At 37.1% G+C, this 20470-nt stretch overlaps 2 protein-coding genes across 3 annotated transcripts; one reads left to right on the forward strand and one right to left on the reverse strand.

Moving 5' to 3' along the window:
* Positions 1-203: 203 nt before the first annotated feature.
* LOC112151283 (leukocyte elastase inhibitor) lies at positions 204-9552 on the reverse strand. Of its 2 annotated transcripts, XM_024280116.2 has the most exons (10): positions 9393-9552; positions 7874-8056; positions 5681-5785; positions 4282-4422; positions 3970-4087; positions 3712-3854; positions 1780-1857; positions 1161-1250; positions 902-1082; positions 204-824 (listed from the first exon to the last, which is right to left on the reverse strand). In XM_024280116.2, the coding sequence occupies exons 2-10, from the start codon at positions 8048-8050 to the stop codon at positions 598-600; spliced, it is 1260 nt and encodes a 419-aa protein (XP_024135884.1). In that variant the 5' UTR covers positions 8051-8056; positions 9393-9552; the 3' UTR covers positions 204-597. The 2 variants fall into 2 exon arrangements, with proteins under 2 accessions (XP_024135884.1, XP_024135885.1); XM_024280117.2 differs by lacking the exon at positions 5681-5785 and having other exon boundaries at positions 9393-9551.
* A 7284-nt stretch (positions 9553-16836) lies between these two features.
* On the forward strand, positions 16837-19512 carry polr2d (RNA polymerase II subunit D). The gene is made up of 4 exons (XM_024280627.2): positions 16837-17089; positions 18040-18220; positions 18292-18387; positions 18895-19512. Exons 1-4 carry the CDS (start codon positions 17011-17013, stop codon positions 18971-18973), a joined length of 435 nt encoding a protein of 144 aa, XP_024136395.1. The 5' UTR covers positions 16837-17010; the 3' UTR covers positions 18974-19512.
* The last annotated feature ends 958 nt before the right edge of the window (positions 19513-20470 follow it).

Consider the following 20470-nt stretch of genomic DNA (forward strand, 5'->3'; position numbering starts at 1 on the left):
CAAAAAAGCCACGGTCCTGAGAGTGCGGTCCTTGTTGGGTCTCCAGGCCTGCAGGTTCATATTACTGAGTTAAATAAGACAACTAGAACTCACATCTACTCACTTATGGTTTTTCAATTAGAAACAGTTCATGCATGAAATGAGGTAAAACACAATCATTTCTCTCAAAATACTGAGCCCACGAAGCAAAAAAGAAACAACACTTCAGCAAACTGCACACTTTTATTTCACGTGTAAAGAGTACATGTCAGTGACATGGCAGCGAGCAAAAATCTTCATATACATTATTGTTTTTATCCAGTTTAAAATGCATGATGGTTCCAAGTACATGTATAAAAGTTCAATTCTTTGGTTTGGGTTGAGCAGAATAGTGCAAACAACGCGTGTAAAATGCAATAAACTTGACTAGATACGAAGAGAATAAGGTAGAAGAAAGCAGCAGGAATAACAATCCATCTTTATAAGTAGATTAGTGCAAAAATATCAATCCGTAGTAAGGCACAGAACATAGCCAGAGTGTCAAATGATTCTTAAAATGTCACTAAACCCAAGACTCTGACAGACAGGAAATGAAGGTGTGATTTGCTAAAGGGAACTTCACTGAGGGGCGCAGTAACGGCCCGCAAACAGAACGCTCATGGAGCTGTTGTGTCTGATGAAGAAGAGGAAGGGGTGGTCTGCGATGAAGGCGGCTGGCATCAGGGCACAGCGCAGCATCATGACCGCCGCGGTGGCAGCAGCCGCCTCCGTTCCCTCCTCGTTGACCTCCACGAAGGCCTTGTGGAAGACTTCGGAGAGCACCAGGTCGTTGGCAGGAGACATGCCTGTCAGCGAGGAAGAAGACTGTCAGTTTGGGAGAACGCGAGCTTAAGTTATGTATCAAGTTCAACGACGCTCCTACCAGAAAAGTCACTCTTTGACATGCTGAAAGCGTCCTCCATGCCCATGCTCATCAGGACGCTCTTCATGTCATACTTCTGCTCCATCTTGAACCGAGGGAAGCCCACCCTGACCTCCACCTCGTTCATCATGTCTGGACGAGTCCACTCCATGAAGTTCTCGTAGGTCAGGGCTTTCTCCAGCTAGAAAGCAAACATCTGCTTTGTGCGTGTTTCGCTGAGGTCTTAGTGAGTCCACGTGCAAACGCAGGAAAGTCCTACCTTCTCCAGGCCGGTGGTGCTGTCCTCCATGTCATTAGGCAGGAAGACGAGCATGCTCAGCTCCTTGTCCTTGTAGGGCATCTCAAGGATCTGTTCAAAAGAGGAATGTGTTTGGAGAATTGTGTTTTTGACTAAACTCATTCAAGCTGCAAGAAAATCTCATGAAAAATGTGTTTTTAACACATTCTGGTGGCATTTTTCTCATGAAGGAGGACATATATAAAGAAAATTTAAATGACATTTCTGAGTATTTCTCTATTCAAATCACTGTGAATCAGGACCAGGAGAAAAAAAGAGGTTTGAAAATATAGTATTTGCAATAGACAAAATACACTGGGTGGTCATCCACTTGTAGAACATGTAACAAAACTAAACATTTGACAGGAAATTTGGGTCTATCTGAGCTTTAAGTTAAATAAAAGAGTAAAAAAGTGTCACAAAAGAGGGAAAAATAGCAACCAAAAATATTTTAAGAAAATTGAAAAAACAGGAAATCAGAAAACCCTGATCATCAAAGTTTGTAGATTAGGAGTTTTACACTAAAATAAACCCACTTATACTGCAAGATGTAAAGTAATAACTCCTTCTGACTCAAAAACATAAAAACATGACATCACACCTGGCAGTTGATTTCAGGGATGAAGGTCAGAGGAAACTTGGATTTCTGGTACATCATCTTCACTGTCTTCTTAGTGTTCTGAAAGCAACAGAGGGAAAAATGAGACACCGGCCCAATAAATGGCTTTAGAAATCCAAAATAAAGACAAAAGTTTCTAAAATTAAATTAGAGGCTAAACGAGGACGATTTTGCCCTCAAATGATTTTCTGTTTGTGGTATGAGGGCTAAAAAGGAATCAGGATATAAGATAATAAAATATGATTTAGTTTTATTGTTTACCTGGGTTATAAATATCTAAAAAAAAAAACTGGAGCAAGTATACTTAAATATCTTTAAGGATCGTAAAAGTTTTCCTTCATGGCGTCTATCACGTGCTGGAATTTGTTTTTCAATAGGAAATAACTAAGGAGAGTGCAATGTTCTAACACTTTACTCATCAAATGTTAATAGGCAACATATATTATCATCCCTCCTTTGCATTCATTCATGGTACTAAGACTTCAAAAGGGCTGGAATTCAGGTTTATTTAAATACTACCTTCTGTCCAATTGAGTCAATTTTTGTTGACAACATGAAAGAAATAGATGATAAAAAAAGACTAAATATATGAAGTTTTTTCTTTATATTCTAGTCAAACTGGATTCAGATAATTTTACATTTTGTTTTAACAAGTTTACATGACATTACAATACATTTTTGTGAATTGACAAGGAAGAAATACAATTTTTTTTCTAGTTTTACAATTAATTGACGTTGATGAAATTATTCCTATATTGAAATCTCTAACTACAGCAAAAATATTAAATAAAAGACTTAGTTTTATTTTGAAAACCCCTGTTAAAATAAAATTCCCAATTATTTTCACTGAACAATCAAATATACATGTATGTATAGGTAAATTATATTTTATAATTTTTTTTACTGCAAGGAAGCTACTTAAAAACTTCTTGGTTTTGTATTTCAGCATTCTTGGTTTTTCCTTCCAATTTTAGCAGAATCAGTTATTAAAATAGTTGTACATTTTGTGGTACAAGCACCAAATTTGGCGTGATTGTAGCCAATTCCATGTATGCCATGAGAAAATCTAAGATTTAAAAATATATTTTTACAGCACTCTGTAAGTTTCCCTCAAATAGACATTGAATGTTAACAATTTAGTGTATGGCTGCCATCTTTAAAAATGTCCTCCATTCTTTTCTGAAACAGGGGATCCTAAGGTGCATCCATGGCAAATTTGGTGTTATAACACAAAACGCTGGATTTACCTGGTATTTAACCTAACCGGCTCTGCTGTCTTTTTGCCTAAGATGTGAAAAGTGCTTTCTACGGAGTCCTGGACTTGACATTTAAATAAAAAAAATGTTCGCCTTAAAGTTTTATTGTAGGTCCACAAGTTAGTATTTTTTGTCTACAAAAATGAGCATTTTGCAAGCACACTAATAGCATTTTATGGATATTACCTTTTTATTAGCCTTTAGTTGACACAAATTAGCATTTTAGACAAACTAGCATTTTGTGACCACCAATTAGCGTTTTTTTGCACAGGAATGTGCTCACAAATAAGCATTTTGTGCATAATTTGTGCTCAATGTATGTGCGTCTTGTGGCACAAATAAAAAAAATAGCATTTTGTGCTCAATCTGTCCTTATCTTGTGCACATAAATTAGTATTTTGAGCTAAAAAATTAGTGTTTTGTGCACAAATTAGCATGTTGAGGCCACAGATTAGTTATAGGACTTGAAGACACCAAAATTCCAAATTTGGGTGCACAAAATGCAAATTTGTGGCCACAAAATGTTAATAAAATGCTAATTTGTTTTTTTCCTTCTTCTTTTCAGAATGTCATATCCAGGGCTCCATAGATTCTCCTCCATCCACACAGCTCCTGGTTACCCCTAACCCCTCATCGGTCTCCATTCAGCTGCAGTTACCTTGTTCAGTCTGAACTCAGCGTCACGAGTTTCCTTTGCATCAAACATCTTGTTCCAGTTCCCTTTGAAATAGATGGCGTTGACCAGCACAAGTCTGGTCAGGTCGTTCAGCACGCCCTCGACCAGGATGTCCTTGATTTTCCCTGACAAACCAAACAGGTTAGGGCAAAGACATGTTTAGATCTGCAGCAGAAAACCAATGGACTTTGGAGTGGAGTAAAGCGTCTTTGTTAAAGTGTTTTCAGGTTTGTCGGCCACCTTGTGTCTGTTTCTCCACCCAGCTATTGATGTTGAGCCTGGCTGCTTCAGAACTCTTTATGAAGTCCACCTTCTCCAGCTCTGCGCTGTAGTGCTTCTTGGTGTTTCCCAGGAAGTCCTAAAACAACAAAAGCCTCCATGCTTTTATTTTGTGGCCTTGCATTCTTAAAAAAAATGTATATTGGCTCCAGCAACCTCGTAAAAGATTAAATGGGATGGATGACAAGACAAAAAGTTTTTTTTTCTTCCTCATTCATCAAATTTCCTCCAGTGTTCCTATTGTTTACATGAAAACCAGTCTATCTTACAGACCTCGATGAACTGGTAGGTCTGCTCTCCAAAAAGCCTGTTAGCCACACTCAGAGCATAACTGGCGTTCGGCTTGTTGAGCTGACTCAGCAGGTGACCGAAGCTGGCATGGACATCATCCTTGGAGTCCAGAAGTTTCAGGCTCTGTGGAGATAAATAGACCACAGTTACACAGATAACCAAGCAATGGAGGGGGCAAAAAATTAAAAAACTGCCACCAAACTTTCAGTTCTGATGTTAGTCTATAATCCTTTAAACAAACTTTTTAGCCTCAAATGGGAAAAAAAATGTTAGTAAATCCTTTTATCAAAAATGAAAATACAATTCATAAAACTTGAGTTTTTTTTAAGACTTTGAAACAAAACGTACATCATATATAAGCAATAAAAAACCCAAACTTTTAGACCCACATGCCGTCCCTCCACCACCACGCTGTTAGCACATCTTTTTTAAACGACATAATCATGTTGCAGAATGAAACTTTTTTTTCCAGGTATCAAGAGGTCAAAAATCTGAGTTGTCATAAAAAGCAACACATTCCTCTGAATTATGCAATCCTGTGTGGCTCATGGGTGAACACAAACCTCAGAAAACACAACCAACAAGGCCTTAAAGCAGTACATCGTCTTAATGGGTCTTACATTTTTCTTGTCTTGTTTCTATAAATAAAAATACGTTTTCAAGGCGCCAACTGGTGAAGTAGTCGTAAATCGTTTTAGTTAGCACTTTAACATACTGTAACTCTTAAACAGTTTACGCGATTAAAATAATTCCAGTAGATTCTGAAGGAGTAAAGCGACTCGACGACCTGCATAGTTCTAGTTGTCGATTGGAGCAGCCCACTGCAATTTCTACATCAAAACTAACATCTTTTTCCAATGGCATTTTTTTATCAGTTCCTAATTTACCACAATTTGAATAAAGAAATTACAATTTTAATCCTAAATTATTCTATACATGTCCTCCACCATGAGAAAAAAAAGCTACAGAAATATGTTAAAAAAAAAAAAAAAAATTTTCACCAGAGTGGGTCTTTAAAATTGGCATGCGCATAGCAAGAAACCTCAGACTCCGGCTGTTTGTTTTGTTTTCTTTGTACAAATATATGGGGTAAAAGAAATAATAAATCAGGATAAACTTAAAGCAAATGAATAACCAGACAAGCGGATCCTGATCTGACCCCATCAACCGGTCTTAAAGTAGATTGTAAATGTTCTTAAAAAAAAAAAAAAAAAAGGTCTAAACGTCACAGTAGACACCCTGTAACACAAACAAAAAAATGTATCAGTTTTCATAATATAATTTAAACTAGAACTTTAAGCCCATCATCTCCAGAGAACCCGCCACCACCACACCGCGGGTTAGTAACACCAGCCCCCTGTTAGCGTTCAGGTTCTGCAACCTTCAGTTGAGGAGGCAGACTGGACTGGGTCTGCTGCATCTGCATCATCTGCTGCGCTCCTTTAGCCTGCGGATGCTGCTTCCCTGCCTTTGAGAAGCAGAGAACCTGGGGGGGTAGTTTACAGCGACCTGAATTAGACATTTCTCCAAGAATCAGGCTGTTTTTTTAACCCTGGAGCACCATCGCCGGGTGATTTTCACCTGAGCAAAAGTATTTACATTATTTTAAATGTGTTGCATTTCTTGAGTGTCATGGGTCCCTGGGTGAAGTCTCACACGTCCCAGGAATGAGTGGACCAAAGGTCAAGTGTACAGCATCATTATTTATTTTTTTAGGAATTTTTTCTTCTCAAATTCCTCCTTTTTTCAGTCATTTTCTAGCATGTTCTTAGATTCTTCTTATGCTTTTTCCCCTACTTTGTTGCAAAAGCACAGTTTGAAATAAAAGAAAACTACTCTAATTTATAAAGTGCTGTCATATCTTGATCTGTTTTTATGAGAAATACTTTTTATTGGGTATTTTATAAAAGGTAAAAAGTGATGGTGTAAGTTTTTACAGTGAAAGTGTTCTAGGGTTAAATCCCTTTGCTTATTGATGTCAATATGCATCAAACAAATGTGGCAAGAAAATTACCAAAAATAAATAAATAAATATGTGAAGTAAATTCAAGCATCAACGGGGTTAATAGTGACCCAATAAAACCAGCTTTGACGCCGCCGTTATTTTTTGTTTTGGTCTTGCTCTGCCTGATTTTCCATCATGTCGTCTCCATGCAGGACAACAAAGCAGTCGTGTCGGAGGATGACGAAGTGGAATGTGCGAGCCGTCATTGTTTGGAGCTGGTAGTGAGATGAGTTTACAGCAAAAGTTTCTATTAAAGCCTGACGTGCAAAAAAAGCAAAGCAAAAGCCTGCTTTTATTAAAGTCCCAGGTCGTTTACCAGGCTGAAGCAGAATGACTCTGGAATATTTTGATCAGATAATCACAGTCAGAGAGTAACTCTGGTTATTATAAATACAGCATGGGAAAATAAAGACAGCAATGTCAAAAAAAAAAAGAAAACACTCAAAAAACGAATACAATTATTGATTATTTAATTTAATGCATCACAACCGACATCATAAATTAAAAAAAAAAATGCTAAAATGTAAGACCACTTATTCATAAAATACATACTTTTGCAGTTGGCACACAATAGACATTCAAGTAAGTGTGGATTTTTTTTATTTGGACGCAAAACCACAAAAATTGCTACTAGATCCTAAGATTTATAGAGCAAATATTTGGAAGAACAAGTCCAAACTTTGTGGCACCTCTGCTGTTGTTCCTGTTCATGGATGCAGATTTTTTAAATTCTTGCAGAGAACCCTCCCCTTCTTTGTGCTTATTATTTTATTGGCAATTATAAATGATTTTATGAAGAAAAAAAAAGCATTAGAAAAAATATTGTCCCTTTTTGTTCATTTAGAATGAAATCGTCACTGATGTAAGGGTGTTTCTTCCAGAATCAGAGTGGATTGTGGGTGTGGCACAAATCTCTTCCAAACAGTCACACCCGACAGCCTGACTAAGACGGGCGGGGCTTTGCTTCGGCAAACATTTGATCAAATCCTGAATGATCTCGGGTCAACTTTTATCTCAGCAGCCGTTCTTAGAAACTCCTGTTTTATTGCTGCCATTAGCAGAACGACCAACGGAAACAAATGTCATCGCTGAGGAACTTTGCATTGAAAAATCACCCATAAATCCCCCACAAGTTCTGTTTAAACAAACTACAAAATGTTGCCAAATGGGTTCTGTTCATTTGTCTGTCAGGGTTAATAGTTTAAATAAACAGGACGGCAAACCATGAGGCATTCGATGAGTCAACTTTGAGAAGGCTTAGGGGGAAGTCGGGCTGCAGCAAGTCTGTTACACATAACTGATAACATGCACAGAATATGTCAGTGTAAGCGGCTTTTTATTGCTCCCCCTGTTTTGCAATATGGATCTTGTTCCTGCAATAACTAACGCAGTGGAGACATTGTAAAAAAAGCTGAGCGAATGAATGCTCCCACTCGGCTCAGATTTAACGCGGCATCTTGAAGCTTTGACGCGTAACACAAGTAAATGCATCATTTTCATCGGAGAAGGGAAGGTGTTTGGAAACTGAAAGGTGAGCCAACAGGAGACCAAAAAAAAAAAACCTCATACCTCATTCATCTGTGAGGCTGTGTTTCCTCTGGCTCCCAGCATCACCATGGCTAGAGCTGAAGAGATGCTGAACGGAGAGTAGAAGACGTTTGCCGTTTTGTCTTTGTCGCTCAGCTTCTTGAACAAATCCAGAGAGAAGCTGGTGTTGGCCTTGGACACGGGGTTGAGGGATGCCATGGTTTCCTGAAACAAAAACAAAAAGTTTACATCATTGCCACAGATTTTTTAATCTTATAAAATTGTTTTTATTTATTATGATTCAGATGGGTGCAAATTGGATTTAACCCAAATCCTGCTAATCTGCTAGGGATATTTAGACCTCAAATTTAAGATTTTATGGTAAAAACTTGAGTAAGATCAGTTTTTTAAATAGAAATGAGTCCACTTAAAAGCAATAAAAAAGTCACATTAAAAATACAAATTCTAACATCCCAAAGCACTGATTGATCAAACAAACGTAAATGTAACATTTACTACCTAATACTGATATAATTAAGAGTAAAAAAAGTTATGCTAAAAAATCTGAGAAATTTGGATTAAAATCAAATTGAAGTTTAAAAATCAGAACTAATTTGTCAATAAATACATAAATACTCCTAATATTCAAATCAAGTCCATTTTATTTATGTAGCACTTCTCTGGTAACACAAAGTGCTATGCACCACAATAAATAATCTAAAAAAAAAAATGGCACATAGGTAGGAAAAACTTTCAGATTTCATTCATTTTTTATCTCTGTTCTACCTTCAACACATCCTTTTGTTTGTTTGTAATCAGATCAGGTAAATGTCTGATGGATCAAACTGAAGAATGTGCCTGTTTGTTTACAGAAGCACAAAAACCTGATGACTGAAAATAATCTGAACACTTACAATAATCAGATCTGTTAATGTAAACATCAGAAAAAAAATCAAAGTTATATTTTTTACCCACCGCATAAAATGGGACTAAAAAGCTAAATATATCTGGCTAATTCCTACTTTATTATAATTCTTCTGCATAAATGAAGAAGTGCAGAAGCATGTAACCTATTTTGCAGACCTTTAATCCCTCTAGAACAGCTCTAAAACTGCAAACATGGCTGACTTTAACAATGAAAGACTAAATGTTTACAACAAAACACATTACACATGGTCTAAGTCTAAATATTTTTAAAAATGATATTTTAAGGTCATTCAAACAGACTCATTGTCTATGTGATTACTCCCCTAAAACATTGATCACTACAGTGATTTTTTTCTATGCCTTTCATTCTTGTGGTGTACTTTTAAACTTTTTTACCACATAAAGGATTAATCAAATTAAATAGATTGTTCACATATGCATAGAAACGCGTTGAAGGTATTTGTATTTGTTCATTTTCATGTTAATATATGCAAATGTTTTCCAGCAGCTTTGTTTTGTCCATGTGTTTAACACACACCGAAGATGGAATTTTAGTCAATTTTCAATAATATAAAAAAAAACATCTAACAACGAGTTCGTTTATTTAAGTAAAAAGTCTAAAGTATTTACTTACTGCCAGTCGCTTGTTCTGCCGCGTCAGGGAGTTACTTATCTCGGTAAACCTGAGCACCAAGCCTTTAGTTTCTGACAGATATATACTAGACCATGGACACACCCCGACACGGAAATGTGCTTCCGCCTACGTCTTTCTACGGAAGCCGCCGAGTTTAAAAACTCCGATTTAGTTTTCTTTTGTCTCTTTTTACATTTTTCTAATAGTGGTTCGCGAATAGATAAACACTTGAAAGCTTTTTGAGAAACTTTTATATAAACGGTTTTTTTACTTACCTATATATAAAAAGAACATTTAGAAAATGTTAGCTACCATTTCCCAAGAAATAAGTCAAAAAATCACTAATCTATTCAGTTTAATTCAGATTTTTATTTTTCAATTTTCAGCAATGAATGTCTACGCAAAGTAATAACGTTTGTTAAAAATTTTAGGTACTCAATTAAATAAAGCAAATTCCAAAGTACAAATGTAAAAATGAATTAGATGTTAAAAATATATAATTCATATTCCTTCATTTGAATACTGCTCAAATGTTTACATATTATTGCAATCTTCATCTGCTTAACATTATGATTTATTTTTCTACATATGAAAACTGTCTGATGCTTGTTCAGGAGTAGCTACTTTGCAGAACAACCAGCAGAGGGTACATGGTTTATCCATCCATCCATCTTCTTGACCGCTTCTTCCCTTTCGGGGTCGCGGGGTGCCGGAGCCTATCCCGGCTACTGAAGGGCGAAGGCGGGGTACACCCTGGACAGGTCGCCAGTCTGTCGCAGGGCCTCAATCACACACACACATTCACTCTCACATTCACACCTAGGGGCAATTTAGAGTCACCAATGAACCTATGAAGCATGTTTTTGGACGGTGGGAGGAAGCCGGAGTCCCCGGTGAAAACCCACGCATGCACGGGGAGAACATGCAAACTCCACACAGAAAGGTCCCAGCCGGGATTTGAACCGGGGCCTTCTCGCTGTGAGGCGAGAGCGCTAACCACTTGCGCCACCGTGCAGCCCCGGTACATGGTTTAAAAAAATAAAATAAAATAAAAGGTTGAGAGCCACTGCTTGTAAATGTTATTTTCTCTTATCCAATCCCAGCTAAAAAAAATAAAAAAGAAAATATGAATCAATAAACCAAAACAAAAGTTGGAATTTTAGACATCTAAAGAGTCATTATTTGGTTTTATTTGTTTTAGATTACACCCCAAGCTGTAGATGCATTCCCATGTGTTTATTTAAGCAAGAAATTCTTAACTTTGAGTTCATACAATTCAAAAACATTTTTTGTACTAATATGCACAAACAACTTAGAGATTCTGGTGTTAGATGTTTTGAAATTTAATTAACAAAATTTAGTTTGATAAACTAGCTAATTTTTTTAATACTTTTATTCTTATAATTGTTACACATTGATAAAGACATAAAATGTGACCCATAAGAGAACAATTTTTATTTACAATATTCAGCATTGAAGATCTGATTTTAAATGCTACTGCTGTTATTTTGCTTAAATAAGAAATTCGTATTTATTAGAATCTTTGGGGTAAACAGCGTCAATGTGAATACTGTTGGCTGCCTATATAGTTCCTATATATATTCTAGTGATGGAATCCTTTCTATTTGTGGTTTATTGTTCCTGTTGCCCTCTGATATTTTTTTTTAATGCCTGCTGTAAATAATTCCAGGATTCTGCTCATTTTCCTGCTCTTTGGTCAGTTAGACACAACAGGCCACTTAAACGATTCTTGCATCTTTGTGCTAATTCATAGAATTTGTGTAGCTAATACATAGATTCAGAAAGCCATTAAAAAATAAAAGGCCATTTAAAAAATGTGCTGTGCAAAATATCCAAGTACAAAAACAAAATGTTTCAATCAAATAAAAAAGTAACTATAATTTAGTAGCCTATATATAATTCAGTATATGGTTTATTATATCATAGCTGGAACTTTCAAAGAATTTAAACAGATTTTTGTACTTAATTCATGTAGTGCAGACCTAATGTTTGCACTTTTGTATGTGTTTTTGTAGATTTCATTCACAGAAGAAGTCAGTACCTGTCAAGAGTGAGAAAGTGTCCACAGACATGCCCGTTACGGGAAGCAGGAACTGACTCACTGTTCATGTGAAACCCTCTGACACATCTGAGATGTTTAATCAGATGACTTGGATTTTTAGCAAACAGTGAAGTGTGGACAGCTGGATGAAAAACATAATACAAAAAGGTGAACTTAAAAAAGTTTTATTAGTTGTCAAACATTCCATCCATCCATCATGTAAACCCACTTCATCCCTTACCGGGTCATGGAGTTGCTGGAGCCTATCCCAGCCAATGTTGGGCAAAGGTGGGGTACACTCTTGACAGTTCACAAGTCTGTTGCAGGGCTCGTCAGAGTCTTAGGTGTGTTTCATTTGTTCTCCCCGTTTGGCTAAAAACCTGGAGAGAACTTTGTGCTGAAATCACAGCTTCTCTCAACCATGTGTTTGTTTGAATTACATTTAGATTTTACTGAAAACCCATATAAATCTTTGTAAAAATAAATAAACTCTTGGCTATTTGGGAGAACATCTACATTTGATTTTGATTGACATTAGCTTATATTAAAAAAGACAAGAAAACATTAAATTTAATTAAAAAATGTGCTAGAAGTTGGTGGGATGTTTTAAAATATACATATTAAAAAATTGAAAATAAAGGAACTTTGCAAATTCTCCTGACCTTCATTTTTTTAGATGTGATTTAGCAGGCTGCAATGAAAAAGAGAACAAGGCTTTAACATCATGTGAGGACTAATATCTCAAGTGATGCAACAGACGCTGATAATAGAAATCTCCATTAAATCAAAAAGTTGATTAAGTCTATCAGTGAATGCTCACTGCACTTTTTAGTGTGAATTTTAGTTCATAAAAGTTTTTTATGGTCATTACTCACGCCTAAAACATCAGAATGAACTTAAGGTTTTTCAATTTTTATGTTTATAACCGCCTATTTCTGTTACGCCAATATTCAAACTAAATCTCCAAACCTTACAAAAATACTGAATAAGATTTATAACAGAACAAACAGACTCAGGGACCGTTTCTTTTCAAATCCTGTCACTGTATTGAAGGTATTTTATACCATAAGCCACTGGATTTGTGTAAATTATTCCTTGATCCTTGCACATTTGTCTGATTCTTGCACAATTTTGTTTTAATCTGCTGTTTTTCTATTTTATTTGGATTGACCTCCCACGCGAATGAGAACTGTTCCTGAATTTGATTATACCATGATTAATGACAATAAAGCATTCTATTCTATAATACACTTTTAAAATATAATTATTTTAAGTTCACTGATCCTAAACTGCTCTTGATTATGTGTTTGCAATGTGTTCAACGATCACACTGAGCCTCTAAATGTGCATTGTATGATAAACCCTGAGATTTCTGCACTGTAATCAACAAGTTGAAGTAATTTTTTTAAAAAAGTGATGTGAGATCATGCAGTACTTTGATGACATATATTTTCTAATCCACAGAAAGTGCTGATTCCTCTGTGAGAAAGTGAACAAAGCCGCTCATTCACCGTTATGGGGAAGCAAGCTGCCACACCTGAGATGTATGGGAATTTTGACACACTGCCTTTCTTTCAATCTCAATTTTTTTTTTACTTCCACTAACAATAACACTATTGTTATTGATTTCTCTGTTTACTTTATCTGGATTCTAATATACTGGAAACATTTTAGAATAAAGCGCTAAATATTAAATGGCGTAGTCACAGTCCCACTTACACATTCACACACTGATAGCAGCTCAGCTGCTAAATATTAGCACCAACCTGTGACCATATTGTCCAAGGAAACTTTGACACATTGGCGGGCAGGGCGGGAACCAAACCTGCGATCTTCAAATCAGAGGTCGACCGCTCTACCTCTGCACCTCCAATATTAAATACACTATTTAAAAAGGATTTATTTTATCCTTAATGATAGTGACTGTAGTGACCACCATGCACCAGGGCTAATGGCGGTGGTTCCTTCTTGAAATGGACTAGAATGATATGCGATCCAGCTCAGTTCAAGTCTCTATAGTTCTGAAGAGAAGAAACATTCAGGACAATCTCCACTTTGTCTCACCCTGGTCTTCATTTCAGTGTCGAAGAAGCAGAGAATAGTTTTGGGAAAGTGTTTGACAATACTTTGAAGGACAAGTCAGTCCACATGGAGCTGAAGACCTGCTTATGAGCAGTGGGTGAGTCAGGGTATGGATTCATCAGCACTGTATACTTTCTAGAATACTGTCACCACTGCTGATGAATGAAATCCCAATATTCATTTTTACGGCTTTGAATACCACACTATACAGTACATACACAGATATTTGTGCAAGAGTCTGTGCCAAAAAGTCTAAGCAGTACAGCTTCCAATAAGCAGTCCAACAAGCTGCAGCTTCCTTTGACCAGCCTGACAGAGGAATTCAAAGGACTGAGAGCCAGGGTGGTGGTATGGTTTAGGGACTAATTGGACCACTCTGCCCTCCACAGATGTCCTGATAAGAACAGGGAGGAGGTGCAATAAGCTGTGCACCAGCCTGCAGCAAGGCTAAAGCCTTAGTCACATGACCCAAAGGCGTTGGGTTGTTCAGCACTTGTAGGGTCTTAGACAGGTGTGGCTGCATCTTAAGGGGGGGCGCAGATGTGTTTTGCAGTTCCTTGAAGCTTCAGAAACATCATGAACATGGAGCACACCATTGGAGGATGTGTGGTAAATGTATTGTGAAGTATTTGTAAGAATAATGTAAGTTACACACACTTATGACATACTTGTGATGCTGTTGCACCACACTCTAGTTGTTGTTGGTACAGGTGCAAAACCTAACCGTGCACGAATGCTGCATGCACGGTGACATGCAAGGATGCCCACACAAACAATGCTCTGACTGTCTGATTTCCCAATTTCTAACAGTCAGGCTGCACACACTTATCACTTGGGCCTTGCTAACCGGCTTCTTGCAGAGTGCGAAGGGTTTGTGGAAGTTGAGAAAATGAAATATCCGTGTGACTCACTTATGTCTCACCTACTTCACCCTTACTTCTCCTTACATGTTGCATAAATATTCTCTACAACCTGTCCCCTACAACATGTCCTTAGAAAAACATTTTCGCTCTATGGATTCACAGAGCAATCTACAACCTTAATTTTTTTTACAGCCCACTTGCATGTCCTGTACAGGTGTCAATTTTTTACCTTCATCTACTTTTTGGCAGTTGTGACTTAAGAAGCTAAAGACAAAGTGTCTCTGTGGGTACAGGGCAGTTTGTTGAATTTTGCTTGGCTCCAAAACCAGAAAACATGTCTGGAAGAACACATGGAAAGATTTTTGGAAGTCGGAACCAACAATACTCTAGTTTCTGCTATAAAATGCTCCCCTCAAAATCTATCCAACCATCACTGTTGGGGGGCTAGCAGAAACCTCAGCATGTCCACTGTGCCCAGTTTGGAGCACATTGAGTCAGCCTGAAGCTCCTTATTGATAGGAGGTGCACATGGCTCCAGGTGTACCAGATATTATCTGCACAGGAATCCAACAAAACAAGCATCAAACCCATGTTAGGCACAGCACAGCGTTGGGCAGGGCGGGAGAGGAACCCCCAGGAGGGTACAAGCCCTCTACAGGCCTGGCCACGACCCAGGACTGGCAGGTTCTCAATGACAATAGAGGCAGTTAAAGTTCCCACAAGACTCTTGATGTCAGATTTAACAAAACAAGCAGGAATTTACAGTCCCTTTGGGAAAATCAGATATCTTGAGCTTTTTTTGAGGTGTGGCTGGAGCGGGCTTGTTTGGATCCAAAGAAGTGGTTCTGTGGGTTTTCTAGGGGAGTGGTCTACAACCTGAGGCTCCATTTATGGCTGAGGTGCACCTAGAATTAAGATAAATTAAGATTCCATCCCTGCTGTCATCAAGAGGCCTTGTTCACTCTATGCTTCCTCCAGAATGCACACATATTACAAATACTGACCAAAACACTGGTAAAAAGTCAGATCTTTTCTTTAGATTTTAACTTTAGGATAAATTGACTTAACAACAGTAGTAAGTAGGGAAAAGGATGATGGCTTGCCAAAGAAGAACTACAGTGAAACAAGAGAAAATACAATTTTTGTGTTGCATTGTTCAAAACAAGTACATTGGCTCAATTGTAATACTCTAGTGTGACACTGGAAGTCTTTTATTTTGAAAGGACAGTCTGTAAAAAGCAAAAAAAAAAAAAAAAACATTGTATAGTTATTGGTTTTATTCATGCCAAAAAATAAATGTAATTCATATTTATTGTAAAAAACAAAGACTTGAAACATCCTTTGGCACAAACTTCTTCACTGAAGATGCAGCTAAACTCCGAGGTGTTTCTTTCAAAACCTTTCCACAATGTTTCCTCTGCATAATTTATCCTAAAAAATACATTACATATTTTTAAATATATTTTATATATAGTTTTTATATATATTTTACATACACATACATATTAACATGTCAGGATAAGATTCAAAAGCAAGTGGAAAAGGTAAATAAAGTAAAAATCAATATTAGGGACCAAAAAATGTCAGCATGTCTAAGCTTTGTTTAGCACACAAGACTTTTTAAATTGACTTTACAAATGTTAGTTTAGGAACAGATTCACATAAATATAAAAAGGTTATAACATTTGGGGTAGGGGTCACCTACCCTGTTCCTCATGGGCTACCGCCTTGCTTGCCTTGCAGCTAACCATGCTTCAGTAATTGCTGCTCACCTGGAAAAAGAGGTCTTATATTTCAATGGAAGCCACCCTGGTTAAGTAAAGGTTAATAATAATCTGGTGTGTTTAGTCAACCAGCTTTTACTGAAGCAAGGTTAGCAGCAAAACAAGTGGCGGCTGCCCTCGAGAAACAGGGTTGATGAATCCTGGTTTAAAACAAACAAATTAGTTACATCATCAAATAAAAAGATAAGAAAGCCAAACAAGGACAAGCAATAAGCACATAAATCCAAAAGGGTTTTAATTTCCCTTATTGTCTTTTACAAAGGTGAAAAGAATATCTACTGTTGTTTTTTTTATTAATTTGAATGAATTAAAATATAAATAAATATGTTCAAGAAATATTAAAAAGTGGTTTTAGTTTTTTTAAAATGTACTTTTATGAACATAAAAAAATATGTATGCAACCAAAAAAATAAATGGTTAATTGCTTCATTCTTTTCAATACAAAAATACAGTTTTTCAAATCCAAACCTTAACTTTAAAAGTTGTTTGGATGATTTTTATTATTTGAAAATGTACTTCTTTAGACTTTGGATTGCGAAGACACAACACAGAGCTATTAGTGCGTTTGAGGGGAGTTCATGCACTTCATCCTCCAGGACAGTAGGTGGCAGAAACGTCACACAAATTGATAGATGCTACCCACACAGAACTAGAAGAAAGCAGAAAAAGAAACGCGGCGGAAGTAGATTTGTGTTGTGACCGGAAGTTTCTCAAGTGCCGTTGTTCTTTACACCGTTAGCGTTCCCCCGTTCCCACCGAAGTTTGTGAGAGAAGCTGACGGAAGTCATCGGTACCGCGCTCCGCTGCAACCCTGACTGTGGCTCGACATGACGGCCGCGGGAAGCTCGGCCACTCCGCACGTGGGAGACGTCGAAGAAGACGCATCACAGTTACTGTTTCCCAAAGGTGGCGCACATAAACAATACTGGACTGTCGTATTTATCTTTAAAATAAATTTACTCTAGTTATTCTGAAAGTAATTTTTAGCCCGCTATTCGGAAAAGATTGTGTATTCGTTTACACTTCACGACTAGAAAAGAAGTCTGGGTTTCTTACAAATCTAATAAGCACGTTTGTTCAAAATAAAAGAAACAATTATCAAATTAGATAACAACACTGTTTCTTAAACTAACTGTATAATGAAATTATTTAATTTAATGCAAACAGGTTACTAATTTATTCAGCAGATGGTCTCGGATTGATTTGGGGAGATATATGTTAGCAGCATCACGTTTGATTCTGAATATTTTCATTTACAGCCTCATCTGCACTGTTCAAATGCTCAATCCCCAGATTTATAAACAAAAAGTCTGATTTTATGTTTTTCTCAGTGACAGATGGTTATGTGGTCATGTTTGGTCAGTACTCTAGAATATAACATTATATAACTTGCAAAAATTCAATTAATCAAAATGTAATTAGGTATTTATTTATTTCTTAAGAGTTGACCATAATTTTAAATTCTTCTTTAAAATAAAAAAACAACTGTTTCCTCATAGACAAATCATAACATTACATTTGGCTATGATACACAAATCACGTCTTTAACTGGAGTACTTAAAAAAAATGTCTGAAACAAAATTCATCAGGTTTCACCACTTGATCATCTAATCTGCTTTGGTTCTACGCGGATTTTTGGTTCTTTTAGATTAACATCATAATTCCTGGACACTTTCTAAAATGGTTTAGCCTACATTTATTCAGGATTTTTGCTTAGCTTGCTTCTAGACACCACCCTGCCTTGAATTCCAGACCACGGTGACTGTTATAAGTCTTTCTTTGAATGAAAATGCTGATATTCTGTAGAAGTAAAACTGAGATCTGGTGACTAACCAGCCCCCGACTGCTGTCTGCAGAGTTTGAAAACTCCGAGACGCTGTTGAACTCGGAGGTCCACATGCTGCTGGAACACAGGAAGCAGCAGAACGAGAGCGCCGAGGACGAGCAGGAGCTGTCTGAGGTTTTCATGAAGACCCTCAACTACACGGCCCGCTTCAGCCGCTTCAAGAACCGTGAGACAATCACCGCTGTGCGCAGGTAAGCCCGCCCCTTCTGGTCCCAATCCCTGGCCCTTATCTGGGTCCTAATCGCATCTCTGTCCGTCTCAGTCTACTCTTGCAGAAGAAGCTCCATAAATTTGAGCTGGCCAGTTTGGCAAATCTGTGTCCTGAAGCTGCAGAGGAGGCTAAAGCTCTGACCCCCAGGTGAGTCTGGACTGAACCACACCTGTTCTGTTCTCGTACAAATCATAAGGCCGCTGTTTACCGATCTGTGAAAAGATTCACCCGACATAAGATTACAGAGAACACATGAATGGTTTTATGAGATGTGGGATTTTCAGTAAATTGTTGTCTGGTCACCATGGAGATGTATTCTGTAACGTGGAAGTACCATTATTTTACTTTTAGGTCAGATTCTTGTGCAGAAATTATTGAATTAATTTGAAGAGAAATTATCCTAATCTGAATCAGGGTACTATTTTAGATTGTTTAATCCCATAAATGTAGTTTTATGATAATCTATATTGTTAGAAATGTTCTTGTTGAAATTATTGTGCATTAAAACACTGTAGATAATTTATTTAGTATTTTTTTATTGTTTAAGTTATTATTTTTGCAAAAATATATTTTAGAGACACAAAGACCGTTTTGCAGGTGATGTTGCTCCCATACTTCACAGTTGGGAGAATAAAGTTCTGCTTCTATTTTCAGTCTGGAAGGTCGCTTTGAGGATGAAGAGCTGCAGCAAATTCTGGATGACATTCAGACCAAGAGGAGCTTCCAGTACTAAGACCAGAACCAGCAGCTGGACCTGAGACCTCTAGTACCCTCCTTAACGGAAGCATTGTTGTTCATGCTTCACGGGACCAGAAAAATTCTCCATAACCCAGCAAAACCTTGATGTTCTTTAAAGGCACATCAGCTACTGTTTGTGTGTGTGTCTGATTCCATACAGTCTGTGGAAAACCCTACAAATGTTATTGAAGAGAACTGTATATGTGCTCTGGTCCTTTGAGTACCTTTAGGCAGAAACTAAAAGGCGTTCATCCATCCTCTGTGAACTTCTGCCGAACACTGTCCACCCTTGCTGCCTGGTGGTCCAGACTCCGGAGCAACAAAAGGAGCTTCAGACCTGCAAGACTCGCATCAAACATTCAAAACCAAGTCTACACAAACTTGATTCTCAACAGAACCTTTTTGTTCCAGCAGAACCCCTTTCAGTGTTTTTGTGTTTATCTTGTCAAAACAACCCATCAGAAGTGGAACAAGGAACTGGATTTAATATGTTGATTGGAAATAAAACTTCAAACTCCACCAAGGGACAACCAAGCAAAGTTTTTAAAGCATTTTTTCCAAAAATAATCACACCACCACAGGTTAAAACTACACAAAAATGGGACAAAACAAGAAATAAAATGATTTAATAATAAACACAAAATTTCACCTTTAGTCTAAAACCAAACCTGATGTTATGTGGTGTCTGAGCGTGTACAGCTCTAAATGTAAGAGCCTACTTCTTTAATTTTAAAATAAACAGGGAGCCAGTGGTGTACTGCTAAAATTGTATCTTCTGCAAGCAAAAAGACTGTTGCAATGATCCTGATGTGATGGTATGTCTGAAGGTGTATAACAAAGTTCCTTGATTGCAAATTAATACAAATGAGTGGGTTAACCATAGGATTAATATAGCAAGTGGTGAAAATGAGCTTCTTGTGATTAAGAACAGCAAAATCAATCATCCCCTTCTCCACAGATTATTTTGAAGAGTTCAAACCATTTAAAAAGATATATAACACAAAGGACATGATACAACATTAATATTTAATCTACCATGCCCCAGGGAAACAACACAAGCAGGGAAAAAACTGTTGTTATAGCATTTTCTGAACACAATACGAGTTCAGAAGCAGAATGACACACAGACGCGGTTCAGAAATGTTAGAGGGAGCATAGAACAATAAGGGGTACAGAAAAAAATATTACAGGACTAAAACTACCGGCAGAAGTGGGTTTTGGACCATCATCTATAGAGGGACTCTGATCTGAATGCCGTCAGTCACTATGCATCTAAACAATAATGTTATTACATTTTCAAGCATTCGACTAAGACATTAATTACTCAGATATTGTTTCCACTTGCTTGAAGAGCTAATTTTAAAAATGCATTATTTAAAGACATATTTACATTAATTTTGATGTTCAAGTTGGTGGCTAAATCCCTTTTATTGCCAGCTGTTGAGCTTTGTGTTGTTTACTGAAATGTTGTTCTGGTGATTTTTAGCACATT

This window comes from Oryzias melastigma, linkage group LG20 (assembly GCF_002922805.2).
Source record: "Oryzias melastigma strain HK-1 linkage group LG20, ASM292280v2, whole genome shotgun sequence".
NCBI lineage: Eukaryota > Metazoa > Chordata > Actinopteri > Beloniformes > Adrianichthyidae > Oryzias > Oryzias melastigma.